The sequence below is a fragment of the Dermacentor silvarum genome, chromosome 4, assembly GCF_013339745.2.
Source record: "Dermacentor silvarum isolate Dsil-2018 chromosome 4, BIME_Dsil_1.4, whole genome shotgun sequence".
Lineage (NCBI taxonomy): Eukaryota > Metazoa > Arthropoda > Arachnida > Ixodida > Ixodidae > Dermacentor > Dermacentor silvarum.
Genome location: NC_051157.2, coordinates 128,694,483 through 128,718,334, shown reverse-complemented (window position 1 = coordinate 128,718,334; position 23,852 = coordinate 128,694,483). Strand labels below are relative to the sequence as shown.

Genomic DNA, 23,852 nt, shown 5'->3' with positions numbered 1-23,852 from the left:
GATAGAGCGATTTTCCACTGACCTTCTTTGGCGCTGTTCCCGCGTCGTGGCGGATCCCCCTTGATCACCCCGTCAGGCCATAGGAATCCTCTTCGACGCCCGAGGCATCCCCATTTAGTCTTCGTTTTCGTGTCCGTGTCCCTAACGGTCACTGGGTGGTCCGGGCCTTTTCCGAGGTTTTCACTTCACCTCGTACGCTTAGACAGCGTACGGGCTCCCGGGGCCCCGCGTTCCCCTGCCAGCCGGCAGTGCTGGCGTGGTGGTTCAGCGTGGTCAGGCTAAGATGGATTTTGGGAAAACCAGGACTTGCCTTGCCAAAATCTTGGTATCAGCGAGTTCCTGGGTCTTCTGATGCCTCTGCGTCAAATTCCGTGGTGGTCCGATGATTTTGGCCCGCTGTGGTCACTTCTGAGTGTTAATCTTTTTTCGCCGAGTCATTGTAATTTTTGCTGAGTCATGGTCATGACTATTACTTCTACCAGCGTCCTGTAGTGTTTCCTTCACTTAGTACCCACGTCCTAACCCATTTCAGTGTTTTTTGAGTGTTTATCTTTTTCGCTGGATTATTGTCATGACCTACATGACACGCAAGTCATGACATCTACGTCATAACCTATCACGTATGTTCGTCATACACTCCTGTCATACTATACCAATGTTGGTACCTACCTAGTTAACGAAACGACCATGAGAGCACGAAGACGTAGGCGGCTGTTTCATGAGCTACAAGACACGCATGTCATGACATTCATGTCATAATATATCACTTATGTTCGTCATATACTCTTGTCATAGTATGCCGATTCTGGTACATACCATGTTAACGAAACGACCATGAGAGCACAAAGTCGTAGGCGGCTAGATAGATAGATAGACAATCATCATCAGCAGCAGCCTATATTTTATGTCGACTGCAGGACGAAGGCCTCTCCCTGCGATCTCCAATTACCCCTGTCTTGCGCTAGCGTGTTCCAACTTGCGCCTGCAAATTTTCTAACTTCATCACCCCATCTTAAACCGTTACTAGGTTGATCTCAGAAGCATCAATTGAAGTGGGAGGTAAGGCACCAAGGCAACCAGTAGGTAAGCTTACCCAAGAAACAAAGGACTTAATAAAGAAACGACAAAACATGAAAGTGTCCAACTCAAGAGATCAGATAGAATTCGCTGAACTGTCAAAACTGATCAACAAGAAGAAAGTAAGCGATATTCGAAATTATAACGTGGGAAAGATTGAGGACGCCGCAGCAATGGGACAAAATATGGACGCAGCATTAAATCAGTAAGAAGAAAGCTTGTCATAGGACAAGGCAAGATGTATGCACTGAAAGATAAGCACCGTAATATCATCAGCAATTTCGATGACATAGTAAAAGCAGCGGACGAATTCTATACTGACCTGTACAGTGCCCAAAACAGCCAAGCGACTTTCATTCGAAATAGTGATGAACGGGATACAGAGGCTCCTTCTATAACTATTGATGAAGTTATAAGGGCCTTGAAAGACATGGCCAGGGGAAAAGCTGCTGGAGAAGAGGAATAACAGTAGATTTAATCAAAGATGGAGGAGATATCATGCTTGAAAAGCTTGCGGATCTTTATACGCAATGCCTCACAACTTCATGTGTACCAGAGAGTTGGAAGAACGCCAACATTATACTAATCCATACGAAGGGACACGTTAAATAGTTGAAGATTTATAGACCCATTAGCTTGCTTTCGGTGTTGTATAGAATATTCACCAAGATAATTTCCAATAGAATCAGGGCAACACTTGACTTCAGCCACCAAGAGAACAGGCTGGCTTCAGGAACGGATATTCTACGATGGATCATACCCGTGTCATCAATAAAGTCATCGAGAAATCTGCGGAATACAGATCAACCTCTCTATATGGCTTTTATTGATTATGAAAAGGCATTTGATTCAGTAAGATACCATCAGTCATGGAGGCATGCGTAATCAAGGAGCAGAGGAGGCATCGTGAATATTGCAACCCTATATTGCCGGGGTATCGTGCCAGTGGGGACAAGGTTGAAGTAGCGCGGGCTTTTAGGTTAAGCGTGGAGACGAAGAAGACGTTGTTGGTTTTCTTGGCGACTGATAAAGTGTCTTAGTTGGTGCTGCTCTGCGTCCTCGTCGATCCCACGTCGTTACACTGGTGGAGGTGCTGGGTATTCTCCATCCTTCATGCTTGGCACCCCTTCGCGGAGCCAACGATCGAGCCCGGAATCGCCATTGCGCATCGAAACACCGGTCCACCAGTTCAGTCGCCGCCTACTAGGCCTCAGCGCCCGAGTCCGGTCCCCTGCAAGAAACCTCAAGAAATCGTTCGCCCCCTGCAACTACCGTGGCCACCCGCGGCTCCAACGCAAGTAACCCTGCAGAAACCTATGGTTCCGGAGAGCTTTCATGGTGATGCCTTGAAGACGCCCAAGATTGGACTTGATCAGTTCGAGCGCGTCCTCCAAGTACAACCATGTGACCAGCTCGGCGGACAAACTTTCGATTTCTATTTCTATCTGACGGACAATGCTCGTACGTGGTACGTCAACCGGGAGAGAAGCTTTGCACCTGGAACGACTTCTGCACACAGCTGCTGGATACTTTTACAAGCATCAACATGAGGGAAATGCGCAGCGTCTCTTCGAAATCCGAATTCAAAAACCCAATGAGAGCGTTGCTATGTTCTCGGAAGATATGGCCCGTCTTTTCCGTAGAGCAGACCCTGACATGCCAGAGGAGCGAAAGCTGCGGTATCTTTTGCGGGGAGTGAAAGAACAACTGTTTGCCGGCCTTGTGAGAAATCCACCGACGACAGTTCGCCATATCCCCCATTATCGACGTACAACGACGTAAAGACTCCGACGAATGCAACGACGAATACGACGGACTCAACTACGAAAGACGTAACTGACTGCGTCAGCGCTGACCTCATCGTTCGCATTGACAGCCACCAAGTAGCCGCTCTTGTTCACACTGGCTCCCATTTTTCAATCATAAGCGCACAGCTCGTCGACAAACTAAGGAAGATGAAGACGCCATGGCATGAACCCAACCTACGAACCGCCGGAGGTCAGTTGATGACACCTATCGGTAAATGCACAGCCCGACTCTTAATGGCCGCTTCAACCTTCGTCGCCACCCTCGTCATTCTTTCTGAGTGTTGCAAGAAACTTATATTGGGGATGAATTTTCTGCGTGAGTACGGTGCCGTGATTAACATCCGCGACAGAAGCGTCGCGTTTGCAACGAACTCGGATAATGTCAGGCATGAGGAGCATCCACAACGTCGCTTACGTATAGCAGCAGACGACGTGATACTTTTGCCGCAGAGTTGCTCTCTCGTACCCGTGCACTGTGACAGCCTGCAGAATGGGACTGGAGTCGCTGAACACATCAATGCGCTAGCACATGGATTGTGGCATATCCATTGCCAGAGCACTTATTAATGTAATCGACGGAAGCGCCGAACTCTTGCTGACGAATTTTAGTAAGGAGCGTCGACACATCGTGAGAGGCACTGCTGTCGCTTATTTCGAAGAAGTAATACCGATAGAAGACTGCCACTGAGCGCAGGAGACATCTCCGATCCCCACAGCTCCGCCTATTGTAGACGTTAGTTCGACGTTAACGGCCGTTGAGCGAGACCGTCTTCTTGAGCTCATCAATCAGTACCAGGGCTGTTTCTCATCTGCGTCAAGAGTTGGTCAAACGCCGCTTAACAAACATCGCATCATTACTGATGTCGACGCCCGACCTATTCGACAAAACCCTCATCGTGTGGCCCCAAAGGAACGCGGACGCAATCCAAAGACAAGTGAAGACGATGCTGGAAGATGGCGTTATTCGACCATCTAATAGTCCTTGGGCGTCACCTGTAGTTTTAGTGAAAAAGAAGGACGGTAGCCTGCGCTTCTGCGTAGACTATCGGAAGCTCAATCAGGTCACAAAGAAGGACGTTATTCCACTGCCACGTATTGATGATTCCTTGGACAGGTTGCCAAACGCGTGCTACTTTTCCTCAATGGACTTGAAAAACGGTTATTGGCACATCGAAGTGTATGAGAGAGACCGTGAGAAAACCACCTTTGTGACGCCTGACGGACTTTACGAATTTCAGGTACTCCCCTTCGGTTTGTGTTCAGCGCCAGCAACATTTCAGCCTCCAATGAGGCTGAAAGAGGTTTTCAAGAGCTCCAGTTCCTCGGTCACGTCGTCAGTAACCAAGGAGACTGACCTGATCCGGATAAAATTGCTACCGTCGCTAATTTCCCGACCCCATCGGACAAAAAGGTCGTGCGACGTTTTCTGGGACTACGTGCATATTACCGGCGATTCATTGCGAATTTCTCACGCATCGCGTGGCCGCTAACACAGCTCACCAGAGAAGATATACCTTTCACTTGGGGCGAAGACCAGCAGCGGGAATTTCATGAGCTCCGGCAACGCATGCAAGCGCCTCCCGTGCTTGCACACTTCGATGAAGACGCCCCGACGATATTGTATACAGACGCTAGTAATGTCGGTCTAGGGGTGGTGCTCGTACAATTGCAGGACAACAGCGAAAAGGTGATCGCTTACGCCAGCAGGACACTGTCCTGAGCGGAGGCTAACTACTCCACCACTGAAAAAGAATGCCTCGCAATGGTATGGGCAGTTTTGAAATTTCGTCCGTATTTGTACGGTCGGTCTTTCACCGTTATTAGCGATCACCATTCGCTCTGCTGGCTCATTAATTTGAAAGATCCTTCCGGCCGGCTCGCACGTCGGAGTCTTCGACTCCAAGAGTTCGACTTCACTGTCGCATACAAGTCAGGAAAACGGTACGCAGACGCCAACTGCCTTTCTCGATCTCCTGTTGAGACGGCAGCACAAGGCGATGACGACACGGTCTTTCTGGGACTCATGGACACTGCCGATCTTTCACGCCAGCAACGGGATGACATTGAATTGCTGCCGCTGATTGATTACCTGGAAGGACGAACCAACAGCGTGCCGAGGCTATTTGCAAAAGGGCTGGCGTCATACTGCCTGCGCCGCAGCGTACTCTACAAGAAGAACTCCCCTAGCGGCAGCAACTACTTGCTCGTTGTTCCCTCATCGCTTCGACGTGAAATCTTACACGCCTGCCCCAACGAGCCGACCGCTGGGCACTTGGGCTACACTCGCACATTGTCACGGATTCGGCAGAATTACTACTGGCCGAGACTTGCTGCGGTCGTTAAGCATTATGCTCAGACATGTCTGGATTTCCAGCACCGCAAACCGCCTTCCGTCAAGCCAGCCGGCCTTCTGCACCCTGTTCAAGTACCTGCCACACCATTTGCACAAGTAGGCATGGATTTTCTGGGCCCCTTCCCAACGTCTACTACCGGCAACAGGTGGATAATCGTCGCCACGGATTATCTCACTAGATAAGCCGAGACAATTGCTTTGCGACGGGGAACAGCAGATGAAGCGGCGCATTTTTTTCTTGAATCCATCGTTTTATGACATGGCGCTCCGGCAGTAGTCATCACGGACAGAGGTACTGCGTTCATGGTCAAGTTTTTGGACATCGTTCTACGTTTAAGTTGTACCGCCCACCGGAAGACCACGGCCTATCACCCTCAAACAAACGGGCTGACGGAACGACTCAACAGGACACTGGCTGACATGATAAGCATGTACGTCGATGCAGAGCACAAGAACTGGGACGAGGTTTTACCCTATGTCACCTTCGCCTACAATACGGCTCGTCAAGAGACCACTCACAAGACACCCTTCAGGCTCATGTATGGCCGTGAGGTTACGACAACATTAGACGCAATGCTCCCTCATGAATTTGATGACAACGAGACGGGTGCTGAAGAGATCACACATCGAGCAGAAGCAGCTAGGCAGCTTGCGCGTTGGCGAATCCACGAACAACAGGAATGTGACGCCAGACGCTACAATCTTCGGCACAGACCCGCAACATACAACATCGGCGACAAATTGTGGGTCTGGACACCTATTCTTCGGCGTGGGCTTTCTGGAAAGCTCCTGCGCAGATACTTCGGGCCCTACATAGTTCTTCGACGCATCAGTGACGTCACCTACGAAGTCGTTCCGGATGGCTCTCACTGTTCAAAGCGCCGACGGCATTTACCCGAAGTCGTTCACGTGCTTCGTATGAAGCCGTACTATGAAGACTGGCAAGATTGCACAGTTCTTTTTCTTTATCGTAGTTTGCCAAGCCTCTGTCATCGCAACGATGATTTTTTTTTCTATGGGGGGAGCCAATGGAACAACTATACTGCCGCGGGTATGTGCCAGTGGGGACAAGGTTGAAGTAGCGCGGGCTTTTAGGTTGAGCGTGGAGACGAAGAAGACGTTGTTGGTTTTTCTTGGCGACCGATGAAGTGTCTTATTTGGTGTTGCTCCGCGTCCTCGTCGATCCCACGTCGTTGCAATATCTTAGCAAATATCTGCAAGGATTCCACAGATGCCTTGGTTCTCCACAAGAAAAGTAGAAAGTTACCTATCAACAAAGGGGTCCGGCAAGGAGACACAATCTCTCCAGTGCTATTCACTGCATGCTTAGAAGAAGTATTCAAGCTCTTAGACTGGGAAGGCTTAGGAGTGTAACAATGGAGACGAATTACAGCAAATGATTGAGGACCTTAATCGAGAAAGTGTAAGAATTGGTTTGGAAATGAATATGCAGAAGACAAAGATAATGTTCAATAGCCTGTGTTAAATAGCCTTTTTTCAATACAATATAGATCAACAATCAAAAACCACTAGAATGGGTTCGGACGAGGGCACTATGTGAAGGAAACACTCAATGGTGATGGTAGAAATCATAGTCATGAGCATGACTCAGCAAAAAAGACAATGACTCAGCGAAAAAAGATTAGCACAAAAACCAATGGAATGGGTTCGGATGTGATAGAAAGTGAAGGAAAAGGCGACGGTCGAAGCCCTAGTCATGGGCATGACTAAGGCTTTCGCCTTAAGGTCCCTCACGCGTAGCTAAAGGGACTCCTGAGGACTCATGACATGAATGTCATGACATGCGTGTCATGTAGGTCATGAAACAGCCGCCTACGTCTTGGTGCTCTAATGGTCGTTTCTTTGACTTGGTAGGCTCCCCGCACGCTGCATCGCATAACATCGATTCCCACAGAGCGTGGGATCTGCCGGCTTTTTATTGCTATTCGCATTAAAGTGAATTACGTGCCTCATGGTTGGATCGCTCCTCGGTCCTTCATCGTAGCAGCCCGATGCTCTAACCATTAGGCCATATTCGCTTTTTGCGTTTTATTAAGGCGAAGAAAACCTTTGGTGTCCATGTTGGCGGTGCCCTTGGCGGTGACCTTTCCGTGACCTTTCCATGACTTTGGCGAAACTGTGCCAGTGACTAAACATGGCCGACGCCACAAATAGTAAAAACAAGTCAAAAAATGATCGGATTGACGTCATAATTCTCAGGGAGGTTCCTGTAAACAAAGTAAATTGGTGGCTTTGAAAAGATACTTTGGTAAATTTCGGCCTGGGTGAGAACGGAACCCAGGCCTCCGCGGTGCGAGCCGAGCACGCTTCCCTGAAGCCACGGCTACTCCACCGTTGTGGTTAACTAAAGTTGTGCCTAGTGCGGGCCCGATTGCACACGTCACGTGGTCACAGAGACGCGCTCGTGCCACTGCTCGCGCGTACGTCGTCGTCGTCCTTTTCCACGGCTGGTAGGCTTTCGCCTTCACGTTTTACAAACGCGTAACACTTCTTTACACGTTAGGACGCAGTCAGACGTACACTTTTAGCGTGCCAATTAACGCTAACTAGGCTTTTGTGATGCTCGCCTCCTGCTTCACATTGCATAGCACGGGTACGCCAGAGAACATGCGCGCGCCAGTTTCTTTTGCACAAAAGCCGGAGAAATAAACTAGGTAAATTTATAGCATTTACACAACCACTTCACTAAAGCTTCGTTTCACACAGATTCCAAGATTTGCGTTGGGCCTGCATAAGTTTTTAGACTGTAGAGATACGGACTACAGAGACACTGTGGCGGCTTGTTTTTCGTGCCAAGCATACGCCACTAAGTACCGTGTCAGTATTTGCTACGAGATTGAAACGTGTCCTTTCCATCTGACGTAATAGCGAGGCTGATTTGTCTCTGCTCCGGTGTACTCAATTCTTAAATTGCCTTGACTGGGCCCAGAAATTCAATACTAAACCTTATCTTGAATTAGGCTTCAGTTTCATAATTTGTTATAATGTCGATGCATCAAAATATGACTGCCTACAAATTTGCCATCTAAAATAGGTTCTAGTAAAAATAATGAGTTTTTGGTAATTAGTTTGCTGAAACTTTGGTCATTAATGGCAAAGAATGACCACCTTGCATTACAACTCCTCTGCAAAAACGCGATGTTTTACAGGCTATGCTCATAGTCGTTAAAGAAAAGGTGTATTGTTTAAAAAGAAGAGCCCACCTGCATATATGTATCAATAATGCTCTGCAGTTCTCTATCTGCCTACGTTGGTCTGCTTGGCGATGCCAAGCAAGCATGTCTTCATTAATCATCTGAAACAAGATCAGATCTCGCATGTCGTTTGTCGGCTCAGGTTCTGCGAGCCAAGGAGGTAGCGTCATTCATTCACGGCAGTACCAGTGTTATTGTTACAAGAAGACCTACTGCTGTTATTGTTAGCTTCTCCCAAGCACTATTTAGGTCTGCTCTGGATCTTTATTGGCAGGTGTGTTTTGCGAGCGTTCCCGTTTTCGTAATTCAGCTTATGAAAGAAAAGTTTCCTTGACTTTGTTCGAGTTCGGGTTCAGTTCCGCGGAATATTGCACTTCGGGTATAGCCTCCGGTTCGCCTTCATTTCCAAAACCTTCGTCGAGTCAAGTGATAAAATGTCTCGCTGCTAAAGTGAAAGCAGCATTATTGCTGTCTGTGGTCTTTCCAGCGGGCCAGGGCCATTGCCGAGGATCTCGAAAGATTTTTCTCCGGCGATGGACCCCTGGCAGCCTAGCCCCGGGCACCAACAGCCTTAACCGCTGGACAAATAAAGTTTATTCCTATCCTATCCTATTGCTTCAAAAAGAGAGCGTGTATGTTATATGTAAGGAACAGGCATCCCATTGTAGAATATATTTATTTGCTGAAGACTATGATACTTCATTAACGTTTGGTCGAATTATATTGTTTTTTGTGTGCACGCGAAATAATTTTATGTGCCTTGAGCGTAAAATGAATGAGCAAACTCCACATGGTACCTTGGTGTGGCAGGAAATGAACTTAATTATTTTACACTTTTTAGTCCGGAGCCTTTAGTTTGTGATTGCCATAGCTTAGAATCTCTCGCCGAGCACATTAGCAACGTGCTCAGCAAGAGCCAGTACAAAAACAGTTGTCGCAGTTTCACCTGAAAGGCGAAGCATCAATTGCGATAGCAAACTTGTAGAGAGCTATACGGAGTAATGATATTAGCTTTATCAGCTGTATAAACTTGCACATGCAGCAACATCGGCAACACGCAGAACTGTTGAAGACGCCATCGGCGTTTTGCCCGCGTTCGCTCAAAATGCGTGCGGCGTTGGTGACTGTTGCCGGAGCCTCTGATATAAATAGGCACTGCGTGCCGCAGCTAAACGTCGCCTCCCTTCCCTCCCCCTCCCCCACGGCCTCTCGCTCGTCGAAAGAAGGCGCGTTTGCTCTACATACATGGTGATTGTGAAGGAGAACAGAGACGCCTACTTTTGCAGCCCTTAAGCGAGCACGGCGCAGAACGCGCGTTTGTTCTCCGCCGTGCGTTCACTCCCCGTGAAAGACGCGCCCCTCGCGCCCTTTCACTCGCACATACAGCGTTCGGCGCGCGGCGACGATTTCTTCTCCAAATGACGTCATACGGAACCTCACGGCGACGGCGACGGCTACGGCGACGGCGACGGCGACGCCGACGGCAGAAATCTGCTTTTGAGTGTCCATATAATTGCTATCGCAATAATAACAGAAATGAGGATGATGTTTGGTGTTTTATGGCGCAATTGCCAGGTATGGCCAAAGAGCGCCATGCCAGTGTTTGTGAGTTTGCAGTGGAGCGATGAATTCTGAGAAGTAGATGACGCGTGTCTGTAAAGGGGCCTAAAAATAAGCGCTGTAAAGTGCGTAAAATATACATGTACTAAAATCATGGCAATGACTAATGAGGTGTACTATGATGAAATGAAAAATGCATTGAGAAAGAATGACACGATGCAGTAATTGGCAAGAGGCACTACTGCCTAAACAGAGCCCTTGAACCACAAGGGCCTGGAGGCATGTGCTATCAAAAACTACTATCACAGTGGCATCCTCTGGAGAGAGCGTGTGCTACGAACTTATTGGGCTAATAACATGCAGGACCACATCGTTCAATAAATCGACTACTGCTTAGGCATTAAAAAACAGTTGTCGCAGTTTCACCTGAAAGGCGAAGCATCAATTGCGATAGCAAACTTGTAGAGAGCTATACGGAGTAATGATATTAGCTTTATCAGCTGTATAAACTTGCACATGCAGCAACATCGGCAACACGCAGAACTGTTGAAGACGCCATCGGCGTTTTGCCCGCGTTCGCTCAAAATGCGTGCGGCGTTGGTGACTGTTGCCGGAGCCTCTGATATAAATAGGCACTGCGTGCCGCAGCTAAACGTCGCCTCCCTTCCCTCCCCCTCCCCCACGGCCTCTCGCTCGTCGAAAGAAGGCGCGTTTGCTCTACATACATGGTGATTGTGAAGGAGAACAGAGACGCCTACTTTTGCAGCCCTTAAGCGAGCACGGCGCAGAACGCGCGTTTGTTCTCCGCCGTGCGTTCACTCCCCGTGAAAGACGCGCCCCTCGCGCCCTTTCACTCGCACATACAGCGTTCGGCGCGCGGCGACGATTTCTTCTCCAAATGACGTCATACGGAACCTCACGGCGACGGCGACGGCTACGGCGACGGCGACGGCGACGCCGACGGCAGAAATCTGCTTTTGAGTGTCCATATAATTGCTATCGCAATAAAAACGGTTCTTCAACAAGAAACAGGGACATGATATCGGTACGCTTGTGGAAAATATTTATTTCTCTCGGTTTCGGCTTCCCGACACTCCAGGAGGACGTGGAGGACGGTAAGCCTCTCACCACATTTACCACAGCTTGGTGGTTCATCGCCAGTCAGCAAAAAGCTGTGGGTGCCATATTTATGTCCTATTCTAAGACAACACAACAGGACATCAATTCGTCGTGTTTTTGTCACAGGGGGCCAGAAACCTAACTGTAGTTTAATGAAGTGAAGCTTATTATTCGTTTCAGCGTTCCACAAGCGCTGCCAGTGGTCTCGCAGTTTCCTTTGCAAGAAAGGCTTCAGATCTGTGGAAGGAATAGCAGCGGCAGGATTAATAGCTTGCGATGTAGTTGATGTGGCCAACTGGTCTGCAAACACATTACCCTTAATGTCTCTATGGCCAGGCACCCAGCATATAATGACATGCTGGTTAGATATATACGCTTTACACAGAATTGAATAGAGCTCATTAAGTACATCTTTTTTGTGTTTAAAGAGTAACTTCAAGGCTTGCACGACACTTTGCGAGTCTGTAAATATGATAGTCTTTTGAAGTTTTCATTTCATTGTATACTTCGCAGTCGACAATAGTGCATAGGCCTCAGCCGTGAAGATACTTGTCTCCGGGTGCAGTACACCGGATTCCGAAAAGGATAGACCGGCGGCTGCATAAGGTACCTCGGCATGTGACATGAAGCGTCTCTGTAAAACTCTGCACACAAGTATTTAGATTGGAGTTCTAAGAAATGCAGTCTAATGTTTGGCTCTGGCACGTGTTTAGTGAAATCTACGAACGATGTGTCACACTCTATGAGCTGCCACTGCCACGGAGGCAACAGTTTCGTTGGAGCCATACGACATTGTTCAAGCAGCGGAACGCCCATTTCCTCACTAAGAATAATCACACACAAAGATAACGGCTTTCTAGGATAACAGAAGTGCTAGCTCGAAGAGCGAGCCAATTATGAAGTGTGGAGAGATGGAGTGCTATGCAAATTGAGGTAAGTGCAGTGAAACAGATTATTGGGCTGTGTGGCATTCGCATAGGTTGTCCGAAAAAGACGAAGTTTCCGCAGTGCGAAGGTAGGGACATCTTTGGCCTGGCAAAGTCATCTTGTAGATGTGATTATGCGCAGAGAAAACATTTCCAGGAATGTCGCTCGCAAGGGGATACCAATATTACATCCTTCTTATGATCAGGAAGCGTATCCCAGTCACTTGTGAGACATGTATTGGTCACGACGTGCATGGTGCAAATAAGCGCTTTTTATGGTTGTGTTTCTTTTTCTTTTCAGAGTTTATTATTCCTATTTCTTTGGCGGAGTGAGTGCAGTCAACAAGCAGCAGATGCTGCGCGTAAATGGATACTCTAATAAGTACTGGGGATGGGGAGCGGAAGACGACGACATGGCTTACAGGCGAGTTCTCTTGCAGTCAAAGCTAGGAAGAGACCAAACTTCCCTGCGGAACGTACAAAACGCGCCAACCCAATAATACTATCATTGATGAACTGTTTATTCTATATAGTTCTAAAGTAAACAAAGTTCTAGCGACACAATGAAAGTCCAAAAATTTTTGGCAATTCAAGATGAGAGAGAGAGAAAGCATGTCTAGAATGGCAGGGAGGTTAACCAGAGGGAGAATGTGCGATATGCTGCACAGATTAGCCTTTCGATGCTACGAATGCACGAATAAGGAGTGGGAATCTACCTACAGTGGTCAACGCTTAAAGAGTATAGGTACTCCACCTGAGCATCCCAGCTAGACTGCTTAGAATTTTTGGCGCTATAGAAAATAACGGGCAGGGAATGCGCAAATAAGTGGGGCTTCTACTACCAACATCCTTCTACTACCAACATCTACCAAGAATGCGCATGAATGAAGAACTAAAGCGTATGTGGTATGCCAGCGAAAAGAGAGAGAGAGAGACTCTTTATTATAAAAACAGTATTTTGCCGCCGACTCCGTGCCGTTATGCGCCGTGTCGAGGCCGCTGTGCGTGCTCTCCTCGCGCGAGGTGATGGCTGCCCCCCCTCCTTCGCGGCGGGTATGTACAATGCGGTTGCCCTCTCCTGTGTGTTGTACGCGCTGCCGCTATGTGACCTGCGACCATCTCAGTGGCGGCACATCGATATCGACCAACGACGTGTCCTCCGAATGTGCCATGGCCTGCCCCGAACATCCCGTGTTGCTGAGACCCTCGCAGAAACCGGCGCCTGGCCCGTCTCCCTCACAGCCGATCTCCGCGCCCTCGGCCACATCGAGCGCCTCTCTCGTGCCCCGGGTGCCGGCCCCATCCTGTCCTGCCTGCGCGAACTCCCTAAATCTCGCGTGGGGAAGCTCCTCGAGCTTTACGACAGCATTGTGGTTGACGCCCCTGCCACCCCTGCAGACTGGCCCCCACCAAACAAGCGAGTTCCTTTGCGCGTGTGCCTCGACTTGCCGGGCGTCCGCTCCAAGCACCGCACGCCTCACTGCGCCATCGTTCAGGAGGCTGCTGCACGTATCCAGGACGACCTGGTGGGGAGGGCTCACCTCTACACAGACGGTTCTGTTCGTCAGGACGGCTCCGCCGCCGCCGCCTGTGTAGTGCCCCACCTTGACATCGCCAGACAGTGCCGCCTCTCTTATCGCGCCTCCTCCACCACAGCTGAGCTTGTCGGGCTCCACCTGGCAGCCGACATTCTTGAAGAGTTGCCATTCCTAAACAGGGTGGCAATTCTTAGCGACTCTAGGGCCGCTCTCCACCAGCTTCTCCTCGACGAGCGCGCCCCACTCCTGGCGCAACGAGTAGCCTGCAGACTCCACGCACTGCAGCAACAGGGGTGCGATCTCTGTATCCAGTGGATACCTTCCCATGTCGGTATTGCCGGAAACGAGTCCGCAGACGACCTCGCGAAGCGCGCCCACGAGCCCGCCGTGCCTCTCTCGCTGCGCGTCAACTCGTTTGACACCGCGCGCCGAAATATCAGACGGGAACTTGCCCTGCGACACCCCGACAGCCGCGTCGCACAAGAGCGCCCGCCACGCCTTCTCCCGGAATCCGGTTTGACGAGAAGAGAGCGCGCCTTTCTCCTCGCCCTCCGGACCGGTTCCGTCTGGCCTGCCGAGCGAAAACATCGCCTCCGCGGAGCCCCCTCGCCTCTCTGCCAAGACTGCGGCGCTACAGAAACGCTGCAGCATCTCCTCTGCGAGTGCCCTGCATTCTTCACGGCGCGCGCCACCCTCGCCCGCATTTACCGTGCGCACGGCCTCCCATGTTCTTCACCACACGAAATTGTGCACCCCTCGGGCTGCTCTTCAAGTCACCTGAAGCTGTACCGTGCCCTCCTGAGCTTCGTTGACGACACCGGCCTCACTGACCGTGTCTAAACCTTGACCTCCCTTTTCCCGCGCCTCCGGCGCCTCGGATGCTGCTGCTGCTCCCTCTGCGATCTTTCTCTCCTCTAATCTCTCAATCCCACTTCCCCTCTGTGCAACGCGGTTGAGGTGTCCTCTATTGAGAGACAGTTATCGCGTTGCACTTAACCCAACTTTTCACCCCTTTCCACAACAATCTCCACCGCCGCCTATATACAACCGCTGGCATGCTACTCTATATAGGGATGGGAACGGGAATTAACTGTGTGAGCATTTCATATAATGCCTCTCATCAGGCCGAAGACGAGGACTTCTCAATTTTCATGCAGCCCATAATTAACGCTACATATGTCAAGAATTGACTATACATTACCCGTAAGTTTTGCACCATTTCTGTGAAATATTGACTACGTGAGTGTTCAAGCTCTTTAAAAAAACGGGGTTTTAGCTGATTTTAGTTGCACTAACAGCTTCGCAGTAAATTTAGTCATACTGTTTCATTTTCAGTGTATCTAGGTTGCGTAAACTCGCCGAGAGCAGTCAGGCTGAGTGTTGGCCGCAGACGTAGATCGAGGTCGTTGGTTCGATTCCGGTGCTCATTTTCATTTTAGCTCGGCTCAACTATTAGTGTTAAGCTGCATGCGGTGCTTTATACGTTAATGCTTCAGTCAACGAAGGAATTTCAAATATTATATACGGAGCCGGCATACGCGCATACGCTCTAGCGTTGGGGCGTATTCGTTTGTATGAAGGCTTCCTATTATGACGGCTAATGGAACGCCGCCCCGAGGTAGAGTAGCTAAGCTTCACTCAAATGTTCCTAATTGCCGGGCCGGTGCTTTCAAGTTATGGCAACACTGTTGAGAGAAAGGTGTGCTTTTCCGTTACTTTTTTCAATCATTGAAATCCTTCTACAATGATATTGAGAACGTCATACAGTTTTTGTTCAACGCAGGCTACAAAACCATGGCTACAAGATTTATAGGCGTCCACAAGATGTGGCGAGGTACTTCACCCTCGCCCATGTGAAAAGCAAGCCAAGCGAGAAAAGGTGAGATTACTTGTGGTGGTGGTCGAGCCTGCGGGTTATGAAACGCTGCCAAGTTTCTTGTTCATTTTGCAGGCAACGACTTGGTAGATGCTTAGAAGGGTAGTTAGTTCGCAATTAAAGTGTCCGTCTGTCTTCCATTATTGGTGGGAAAGCATTGCTATCTTGCAGTGAATTGTTAAGTGCTAAGCGATAATTTTAACAACAAACTGGTTTGCACACCTGCGCAAACCTTCAGCTAACTGCATAATTGGGGAATAGCAAAATCGTATTTTCAAAATGCATTAACTTTAGAAAGCCCAAAGCATATCACATTTGATACATTGAGTTTGATGGCTGAAAATGATGATTTAAGGACAAAAAAACAATGCTAGCTCCAAACCGTTTTTCACATGTTGGAGCGAAGTTTCAGCTATAGATAGCTCAGCAGACAACTTACTAAAGATTTATTATACTAATTGTTTGAAAGCTTTAATAGCATTTTATTATTTTTATATACGAATGTACTCTTCCTAGCCAGAAATAAAGGGGATCAAGTTGTTCGTTTGCTTGATTTGGAATGGTTCTGGGGCTTTCTGGTGTTAATAGGTACTCACACGCTATAAGAGCAAGCTTTAAATTGCAAGTGGAATGTCTCTTTGGAGTCGTATATCCGCAGGCGCTGTTAAAAGCAACGTCTGAGGCTCTCTTGAAGCACATGAGTGATACATTCCTGCAAGAACAAGAATTAACAGGCGTGCAACAAGAAGATGCAAGTGGTTTCTTAATTCTATGAAGTGTCACATATAAAAAAAGCTGGCAGATCCCACACCCTGTAGGAATCGGTTATGCGAAGCAGGTTCGGGGAGCCTACCAAGTGAACGAAATGACCATGAGAGCACCAATACGTAGACGGCTGTTTCATGACCTACAGGACACGCATGTCATGACATTCACGTCATTAGTCCTCAGGAGTCCCTTTAACTACGCCTAAGAGACCTTAAGGCAAAAGCCTTAGTCATGCTTATGACTATGACTTTGACCATCTACCTTTTCCTTCACTTAGTACCACATCCAAACCCATTCCATTGTTTTTTTAGTGTTAATGCTTTTATTGCGATAGCAATTATATGGACACTTCAACCGCACTTCTGCCGTCGGCGTCGCCGTCATCGTCGGCGTCGCCGTGAGGTTCCGTATAGATAAAATATTCGCCGCGCGCCGTATCCCCGAGCGGAAGCGTGCGGGGACGCACGCTATCACGGAGAGCGAACGCACCATCCTTTAGCGATACCTTCACTTAGTACCCACGTCAGAAACAATTTCATCGGTTATTGAGTGTTGATCCTTTCTCGTGAGTTATTGTCATTTTTCCTGAGTCCTGCTCATGAGTATGGCTTCTACCACCATCCTTTAATGTTTCCTTCACGCAGTACCCATGTCCGAACCCATTTCAGTGGTTTTTGAGTGTTAAATTTTTTTCTGAGTCATTGTCATTTTTGCTGAATCATGCTTATAATCAGAACTGGTTTTGGCGCATAAAACCCCAGAAAGAAGAAGAATGCGCATGAATATGACTTTTACCATCATCCTTTACTGTTTCCTTCACTTAGTACCCATGTCAGAACCCATTTCAGTGGTTTTTGAGTGTGCGATTTTTTTGCTGAGTCACTGTCACTTTTGCTGAGTCATGCTCATTACTATGACTTCTACCATCATCCTTTAGTGTTTCCTTCACTTAGTACCCACGTCCGAACTCATTTGAGTGGTTTTTGAGTGTTAATCTTTTTTTGCTGAGTCATGCTCATTACTACGACTTCTACCACCATCCCTTAGTGTTTCCTTCCCTTAGTCCCATGTCCGAAACCATTTCAGTGGTTTTTGAGTGTTTATGTCTTTTGACTGGGTCACTGCCGTTTTAGGCGGGTGATTCATGACCTACATGACACGCATGTGATGTCATTCATGTCATGACCTACCATTTATGCTTGCCATACATTGTTGTCATACATACCAATTTTGGTACCTACCAAGTTAACGAAATGACCATGAGAGCACCAAGGCGTAGACTGCTCTTACATGACCTGGATGACACACATGTCATGACCTATGATTTATGTACGTCATAAGCTCTTGTTATACTATGCCAATTTAGGTAAATACCAAGTTAACGAAACGACCATGAGAGCAGCAAGACGTAGGATAGATAGATAGATAGATAGATAGATAGATAGATAGATAGATAGATAGATAGATAGATAGATAGATAGATAGATAGATAGATAGATAGATAGATAGATAGATAGATAGATAGATAGATAGATAGATAGATAGATACTGTCAAAGTGGCAAATGTTCGCCAAGAAATGCTTCGCATTTAAAAGAAGTAGCTGAATGGCAGAAAGTGTTTGCAGGAAGTGTTGTGTTTTCGGCGCTGTCGAAGTTGACTACTTTGTGTTCGCATATGTCGGTAGGTTACGAAAGCAGCTATTGGTGTCCTACTAATCATAAAAAACATTTTTAACGCGGCTTCACAAGGGGCATGCAAAATACCAGCGACTTGCAGAAAGGTTTATATTGTTAACATAGGGCAATGCATAATCTAGGGACTGCGATAACACAAAAAATTTGTCGCAGTTTCACCCGAAAGGCGAAGCACCAATTGCGATAGCAAATTAGTAGAGAGCTATACGGAGTGAGGATAGTAGTTTTATCAGCTGTATAAACTTGGACATGCAGCAGCACCAGCAACGCGCAGAACTGTTGTCGACGCCGTCGGCGTTTTGCCCGCGTTCGCACAAAATGCGTACGGCGTTGGTGACTGTTGCCGGAGCCTCTGATATAAATAGGCACTTGGTGCCGCAGCTAAACGTCGCCTCCCTTCCCTCCCCCTCCCCCCCTCCCCCACGGCCTCTCGCGCGTCGGAAGAAGGCGCGTTTGCTCTACATATATGGTGATTGTAAAGGAGGAAAGAGACGCTTACTTCTGCAGCCCTTAAGCGAGCACGGCGCAGAACGCGCGTTTGTTCGCCGTGCGTTCACTCCCCGTGAAAGCGCGCGCCCCTCGCGCCCTTTCACTCGCACATACAGCGTTCGGCGCGCGGCGACGATTTCAACTCCATTGACGTCATACGGAACCTCACGGCGACGGCGACGGCGACGCCGACGGCAGAAATCTGCTTTTGAGTCTCCATATAATTGCTATCGCAATAAAAGGAGGTATCTTCAGGAGAGCATGTTTATTTAGGGAATCACTACATTCGCTGTGACTGCGCTTCACTATTTTCATCGACACTTCTCGGCGGGGATAAAAGGCGAATTCCGAAAAAAATTCTTATATCCTCCATATTTAAAAACACAATGAATTCTTCACCATAGTATACTGTCACTCGCCTGAATCCCAAACTTTGCACTTGAGAGTTGTCTCTGCTACTAAGTATAATTGAAAGCTAGTTATATGCATACGTATTGCGGGTGTCATGCTTAAACAAACGTTTTGTAATTTTAGCTAGTACTATGTATGCGAAAACATGCGACAGAAGAACTGAAAGTTGGGCGTGATTACATGTACTCGTTCATACTGCTTGACAGCGCAAAGAACAGGACGATGTGGAGCAAACACACGACAGTGCCCACATTCAGCCAATGTTTATTGCGTCGTTCGCGTTAAAAATCTACATACTCGTCGGGGGAGGGAGGGCAGGGTGTCATGATGTCATTGCAAGATGCTCTTTATTGTTTGACTATAGAGATAGGATGATACGAAGTGATAGGAACAAACATTGGGTGAATCTCAGCGGCTGTCGTGTGTTTGAATCCTCGTCCAGTGCTATGCCTTGTTTAAGACTGCTATAATGTACCCGCTAGCCATAGCAAACGCCTTGGTTTCTCTGTGGGTTGCGCGAGATACACAGGGGCAGGAAATAAAGGCACGGGTAGTACGAGCATCGTCAAGCGACCCGTGTTTTTTCGTGCTTTCCTTTCTCGACCGTGTGCATCTCGTGCTACCGAGAGTGTACGAAGCAATGTATTTTCTTTATGCACACATATATATACTACCAGCGCACCCTTAACAACTTTCATTTACTAAAGTTGTCGCATCAGTACTCAGAAAAACATTTAAGTGATCACGCCTGAGGGCAGCCAAATGCATGTTGTTGCGTGCCTTCAGTCCTTCGTGTATTGTCTAATTTGCCCAAACAAAGATATAGTAATAGACCAACAATAGAAGAAGCGTAATGACAAATAGTGACATTGAACGTCGTACAGTGTTATAAAATGTGGGAACTGCAGTGCTTTTTGTGACGTTACATTCCCGTGTTTATTGATTTCTTTTTTTTTAACACGAAAGTGTTTTATGCCGGGGTCCACCAAGACTTCACTGACGTATTTCCGTCACGGATGTGACGTTCTTACAATGTACACGAACATAATACAAAGAAAAAAACCAGAAGAAAAAGTTCCACAAACATGCAAAATTTGGGAATCGAACCCACGACCTTTCGGTCCGCGACAATAGATCGCCGAGCGTTTAACCCATTGCGCCACAAACGCATTTGCAGAGAGCTACACAGACGCGCCTTATATATCTAACACTCCTCCGTGTACCCGCGCTCTTGCTCGGGGTGGTGCCGCCGCCTACGAGCAGAAAAGATAAGTACTGCATTATGACACTAACGCGCACCGACAGTGAACGCTTCGGTGGTCTCAGCACTACGACGCCTCGATGCCAGCATTCGAAGGGACGCTGGCATCAAGAAGGACTACCAACGCCACCTAGGTGGCGTTCACTGTACTCAGCACAGCGGAGCGTGGCCTCCGCAATTAGCTCTGAAAATGTTTCTGAAGTTGATCGCGGAGGCTGCAATTACGACGCGCTGTACGCGCTGATTTGACTCGGTGACGATTCAGTTACGTGCTTTGTCTTGCGCGTTGTATTAGTGTGTCAGTTACGTGCTTCGTCTTTCGCGTTGTGCTAGCGTGTGCAGCGTAGTGCAGCTTCCATATGCACGACGGTTGCTCATGGTCATCGACGTTGGTAGTCGTGATGGAGGAGACGTGCCACCAGGCGTCAGCGTGGGTGCATCAACGCCTAAGGGCGCTTTAGCCACAAAACACCAATAAACATTATACATCAATGTGCAATAAACATTACACTACTTCTGTGAAGACACGTTTCACTTTCGTGTTCTATACCGATTCCTATATAAGAGGGATCAACCACATTTTTGTTAAGTTGGGAAAGTGAGAAACTGAAATGGAACGATAGAGTAAGATCACCTCCGCGGGCGGCGTTTACGTATGTTCCCACTGAACAGAGCGAAACGCCAGGGTTCGATAGAAAAGCCAGGGCCGCTATAACGTAAAATGATTCCCAACTATTTTGATTCCAAACTCCTGACGTCAAATTTACGTAACCACCGAAGCAAGCATCGGGGGTGACCCGCAGTGTTGTCTGAACAACCCAATCAAACACTCTCCTCGTATATAGGAGGTCACCCTTGTTCTCTTTCAAAACCAATAACATTGTCTACACTCACCGGTTTTCCTTATCTAATTGGCTGACAAGAGGCGAAGAGCACGCTCTAGTGGAGAGGGTTTCGATGGGGCCGAGCCAGCACAGTGAAAATAGATAACCGCATGGAGAGGGTGGTGCTGGCTTCTTCGATTGGTCGGCTTCGCCTTACTTCGCTTGCGGTGGCTGATCGAAAATCGAGGCGGCGTGCAACGGAAGGATAAGAATGCCGCTAAAACGGATCCTCAGCAAGCAAGAGTTGGCACAGCGATGTCGTATGCAAGCCGAAAGGGCTCGATAACGTGCTACTGCCCCGCAAAAAGGTTTATCACGTGCAAATAAATACATGCTCACCGGCAGGTGCGAGTAGCGTGGGCCTGAGCGATCGGCGGGCAGCCATCTTCTATTCCTTTCGGAACGGGGCAGTCTGTGGCTATTCGGAAAAATTTTCAGTTTTGTTCGGCATATTAATGCATTTTTTCGCGTACACGTCACTTTGACGTGGTGAGTTTTCGCGGTTTTGTGAGGTCGCGTGACAGACAGGCGAAGTGGGCGTAGCCAGAAAACATTGGACCAATAGCAGAGGGCTAATGGTGAAAAGGCGTCGAATAAGGAATGATTATTTTTCTTTTGTGCGGTTTAATCATGCATAATCATTGTGTACACGTTATATCATATGGGGAGCTATCGCGGTTTTCGTGACGTCGCGTGACAGACAGGCGAAGTTGGGAGTGGCCCGAAAATGTTTTGACCAAGTCGTGGAGGCTGATTGCAGAAATTGGAATCAAAACAGTTTGGAATCATTTTACGTTATAGCGCCCCAGATTTCCTTTTCCATCAGTCACCCGGCCTGTACATTTACTGGACGGCAACGCTGTCATTCATTGCGTGAAATAAAAGCTCGGGATATTATTCGTGAAATTTATAGGCAAGAAGAATACTGCCGAGCACTGGGAGAAACAATTGATGTCAAAAGAGTAGAGACATTCTATTTGTTTAGTGTTCTTCGTTATTCGTTACTCGGCGTAGTTGTTTACTAAGAAGCGTTGTTTCAAGCAGCGGAGTGTTCGCGTTGTTTACGCGAATAAAAAATAAATAAAAAGGAATAAAAAGGGAACATGCAGTCAGTACTGCGATGCTAGTTAGGGATACCTTTTCGATGAATAGATAAACAGTTCCTTCTATGATTGGTTCCCACTGCTTGTGATACGCTACAGCGCACGAATGGGAAATGCCTCAGCTAAACAAAATGTGCGCATACGGATGAGCCTTTGGTATCGACCACAAGTACCATTTATCCCGACACATGTACACCCTTGCAATTTTTTAACAATATCACGTGATAGTCGACCGGACGGCGTGTCAGCGGCCTTGTAGCGGCGCGGGCGGTGGGATTTGGCAACTTTATGTGCGGTCGTACAAGCCGAATTCTAGTTCTTATATATTCTGCGGCGCTGTTCGCTTCAGGAGTACCCCTCACCGCTACAAGCCCACTGAAACCCCGTGCGGTCGATGCTAGCGTGATATTTTGAATTCGAATTTTGAATTTGCCTTTATTTCCATAAACGTACAATTTATGGGGAATTTAAGGTAAAAGTTGTTGAAAAATTGCGGGGGTGTGCATACAGGGTTGCGTGGATAAGTTAGTGTACATTGCTAACAGACTGTACGCTGGTGCGGAAAGTATTCGTCTCTAGGAAGTGTGAAACATTTTCAGGATGAAGCTCTTAAAGCACTGGCGGAGCCGCGTCACCACGGACGGTCTAAACAGCCTGAAGTACAGACGCCTGGACATAGCGTTCAAGAAGCTCTACACTTGGATACTGGTAGACCTGCGAGAGCCCAAATGACCTTCAAGAAGAGCTCACCGGAAGCGACGCTCTAGAATTCACGCTTCCATGGCAGTCCAGAATGTACAAATAACTGCACCGTCGCATAGGTTTTCCGGCCAAAGTCGCATACTTCAAATAGCAAGTGCGATACAGCGCGGCAAGCGGAATTGCGACAGGGAGAATACAACACAAGTGCCAGTCTTCGCCTTGTCAGTCTTCGTTTTGTCGCGCTGGATTGCATTTCTGAAGACATGCCAACCGACTGGTCCAACATCGCTCACTGCTGCGTATTTGAAACATTGACCACGTGCAACAGTGTTTCATAATACTGCGACCTATTTTGAACAGATTGCAACTACTTATCAATTTACTAACTTTCCTCTTCGACGGACGATATGTTTTCTATGACGTGTTCGCAGCAGCATTTTCAAAGGGATGTTGTCGCTGTGACCTTGGCACGGAACCAGTGAAATGTGTGATTTTTTGTTTCTTGTTTATCTCTTTTTTTTTGGTGTGACACTCATCGGAAGCTGTATCTAGTGTCATCAACACGGACAGGCGCCGCAGTTTCTGCGAATATTTGTGGACTGTGAGCTTGAGTGTTTCCTTCGGGCTGTAACTTTCTTTCAATTTTTTTTTTTTTACTTGCTTGATACAATAACAGAAACCTTGGTGACATATTTGGCGCACACATCACAGTATAAATAAATTTAATAAATAAACATACAAAACAGCATTTCTTGTCCTGCATTCTGCGCATCTTCAGCCTCGGATTACTCAAGCACCGGAAGGATGTATACGTACAACTGCCCGGCGCTCTGTACAATCACAGGGGCCGATGATCCTGACCACAGACTCCATGGCCAAGAACAGGAATGACAAATTTTCGGAAGTTTACATGTAATAGGCACAATAAGCGGATTGCAGTTTTAAGTGGCTGCAGCGGTTATGTGCTTTGCCGGCCAACTGCGACAAAATTTGGAGCGTGTAAAAGGCCTAGTTTAAGATAATGTAAATATACAACAGCCTAATCGCAAAATTTCATTTTTTTTAAA

General features: G+C 47.7%; 1 protein-coding gene across 15 annotated transcripts in view; it reads left to right on the top strand.

Moving 5' to 3' along the window:
- The window catches only part of LOC119448894 (beta-1,4-N-acetylgalactosaminyltransferase bre-4), a 174,617-nt gene extending 151,183 nt beyond the window's left edge, over window positions 1–23,434 (top strand). For 11 of the 15 annotated variants that reach the window (XM_049666077.1, XM_049666073.1, XM_049666070.1 and 8 more), the window contains 2 exons: window positions 15,380–15,475; window positions 22,683–23,434. In XM_049666077.1, the coding sequence (XP_049522034.1) occupies window positions 15,380–15,475; window positions 22,683–22,815 (229 nt within the window). In that variant the 3' untranslated portion in view covers window positions 22,816–23,434. Of the gene's footprint in view, window positions 1–12,359; window positions 12,574–15,379; window positions 15,476–22,682 lie in introns of those variants that run through there. The other 4 variants (XM_049666071.1, XM_049666067.1, XM_037711672.2 and 1 more) reach the window with 2 other exon arrangements.
- The last annotated feature ends 418 nt before the right edge of the window (window positions 23,435–23,852 follow it).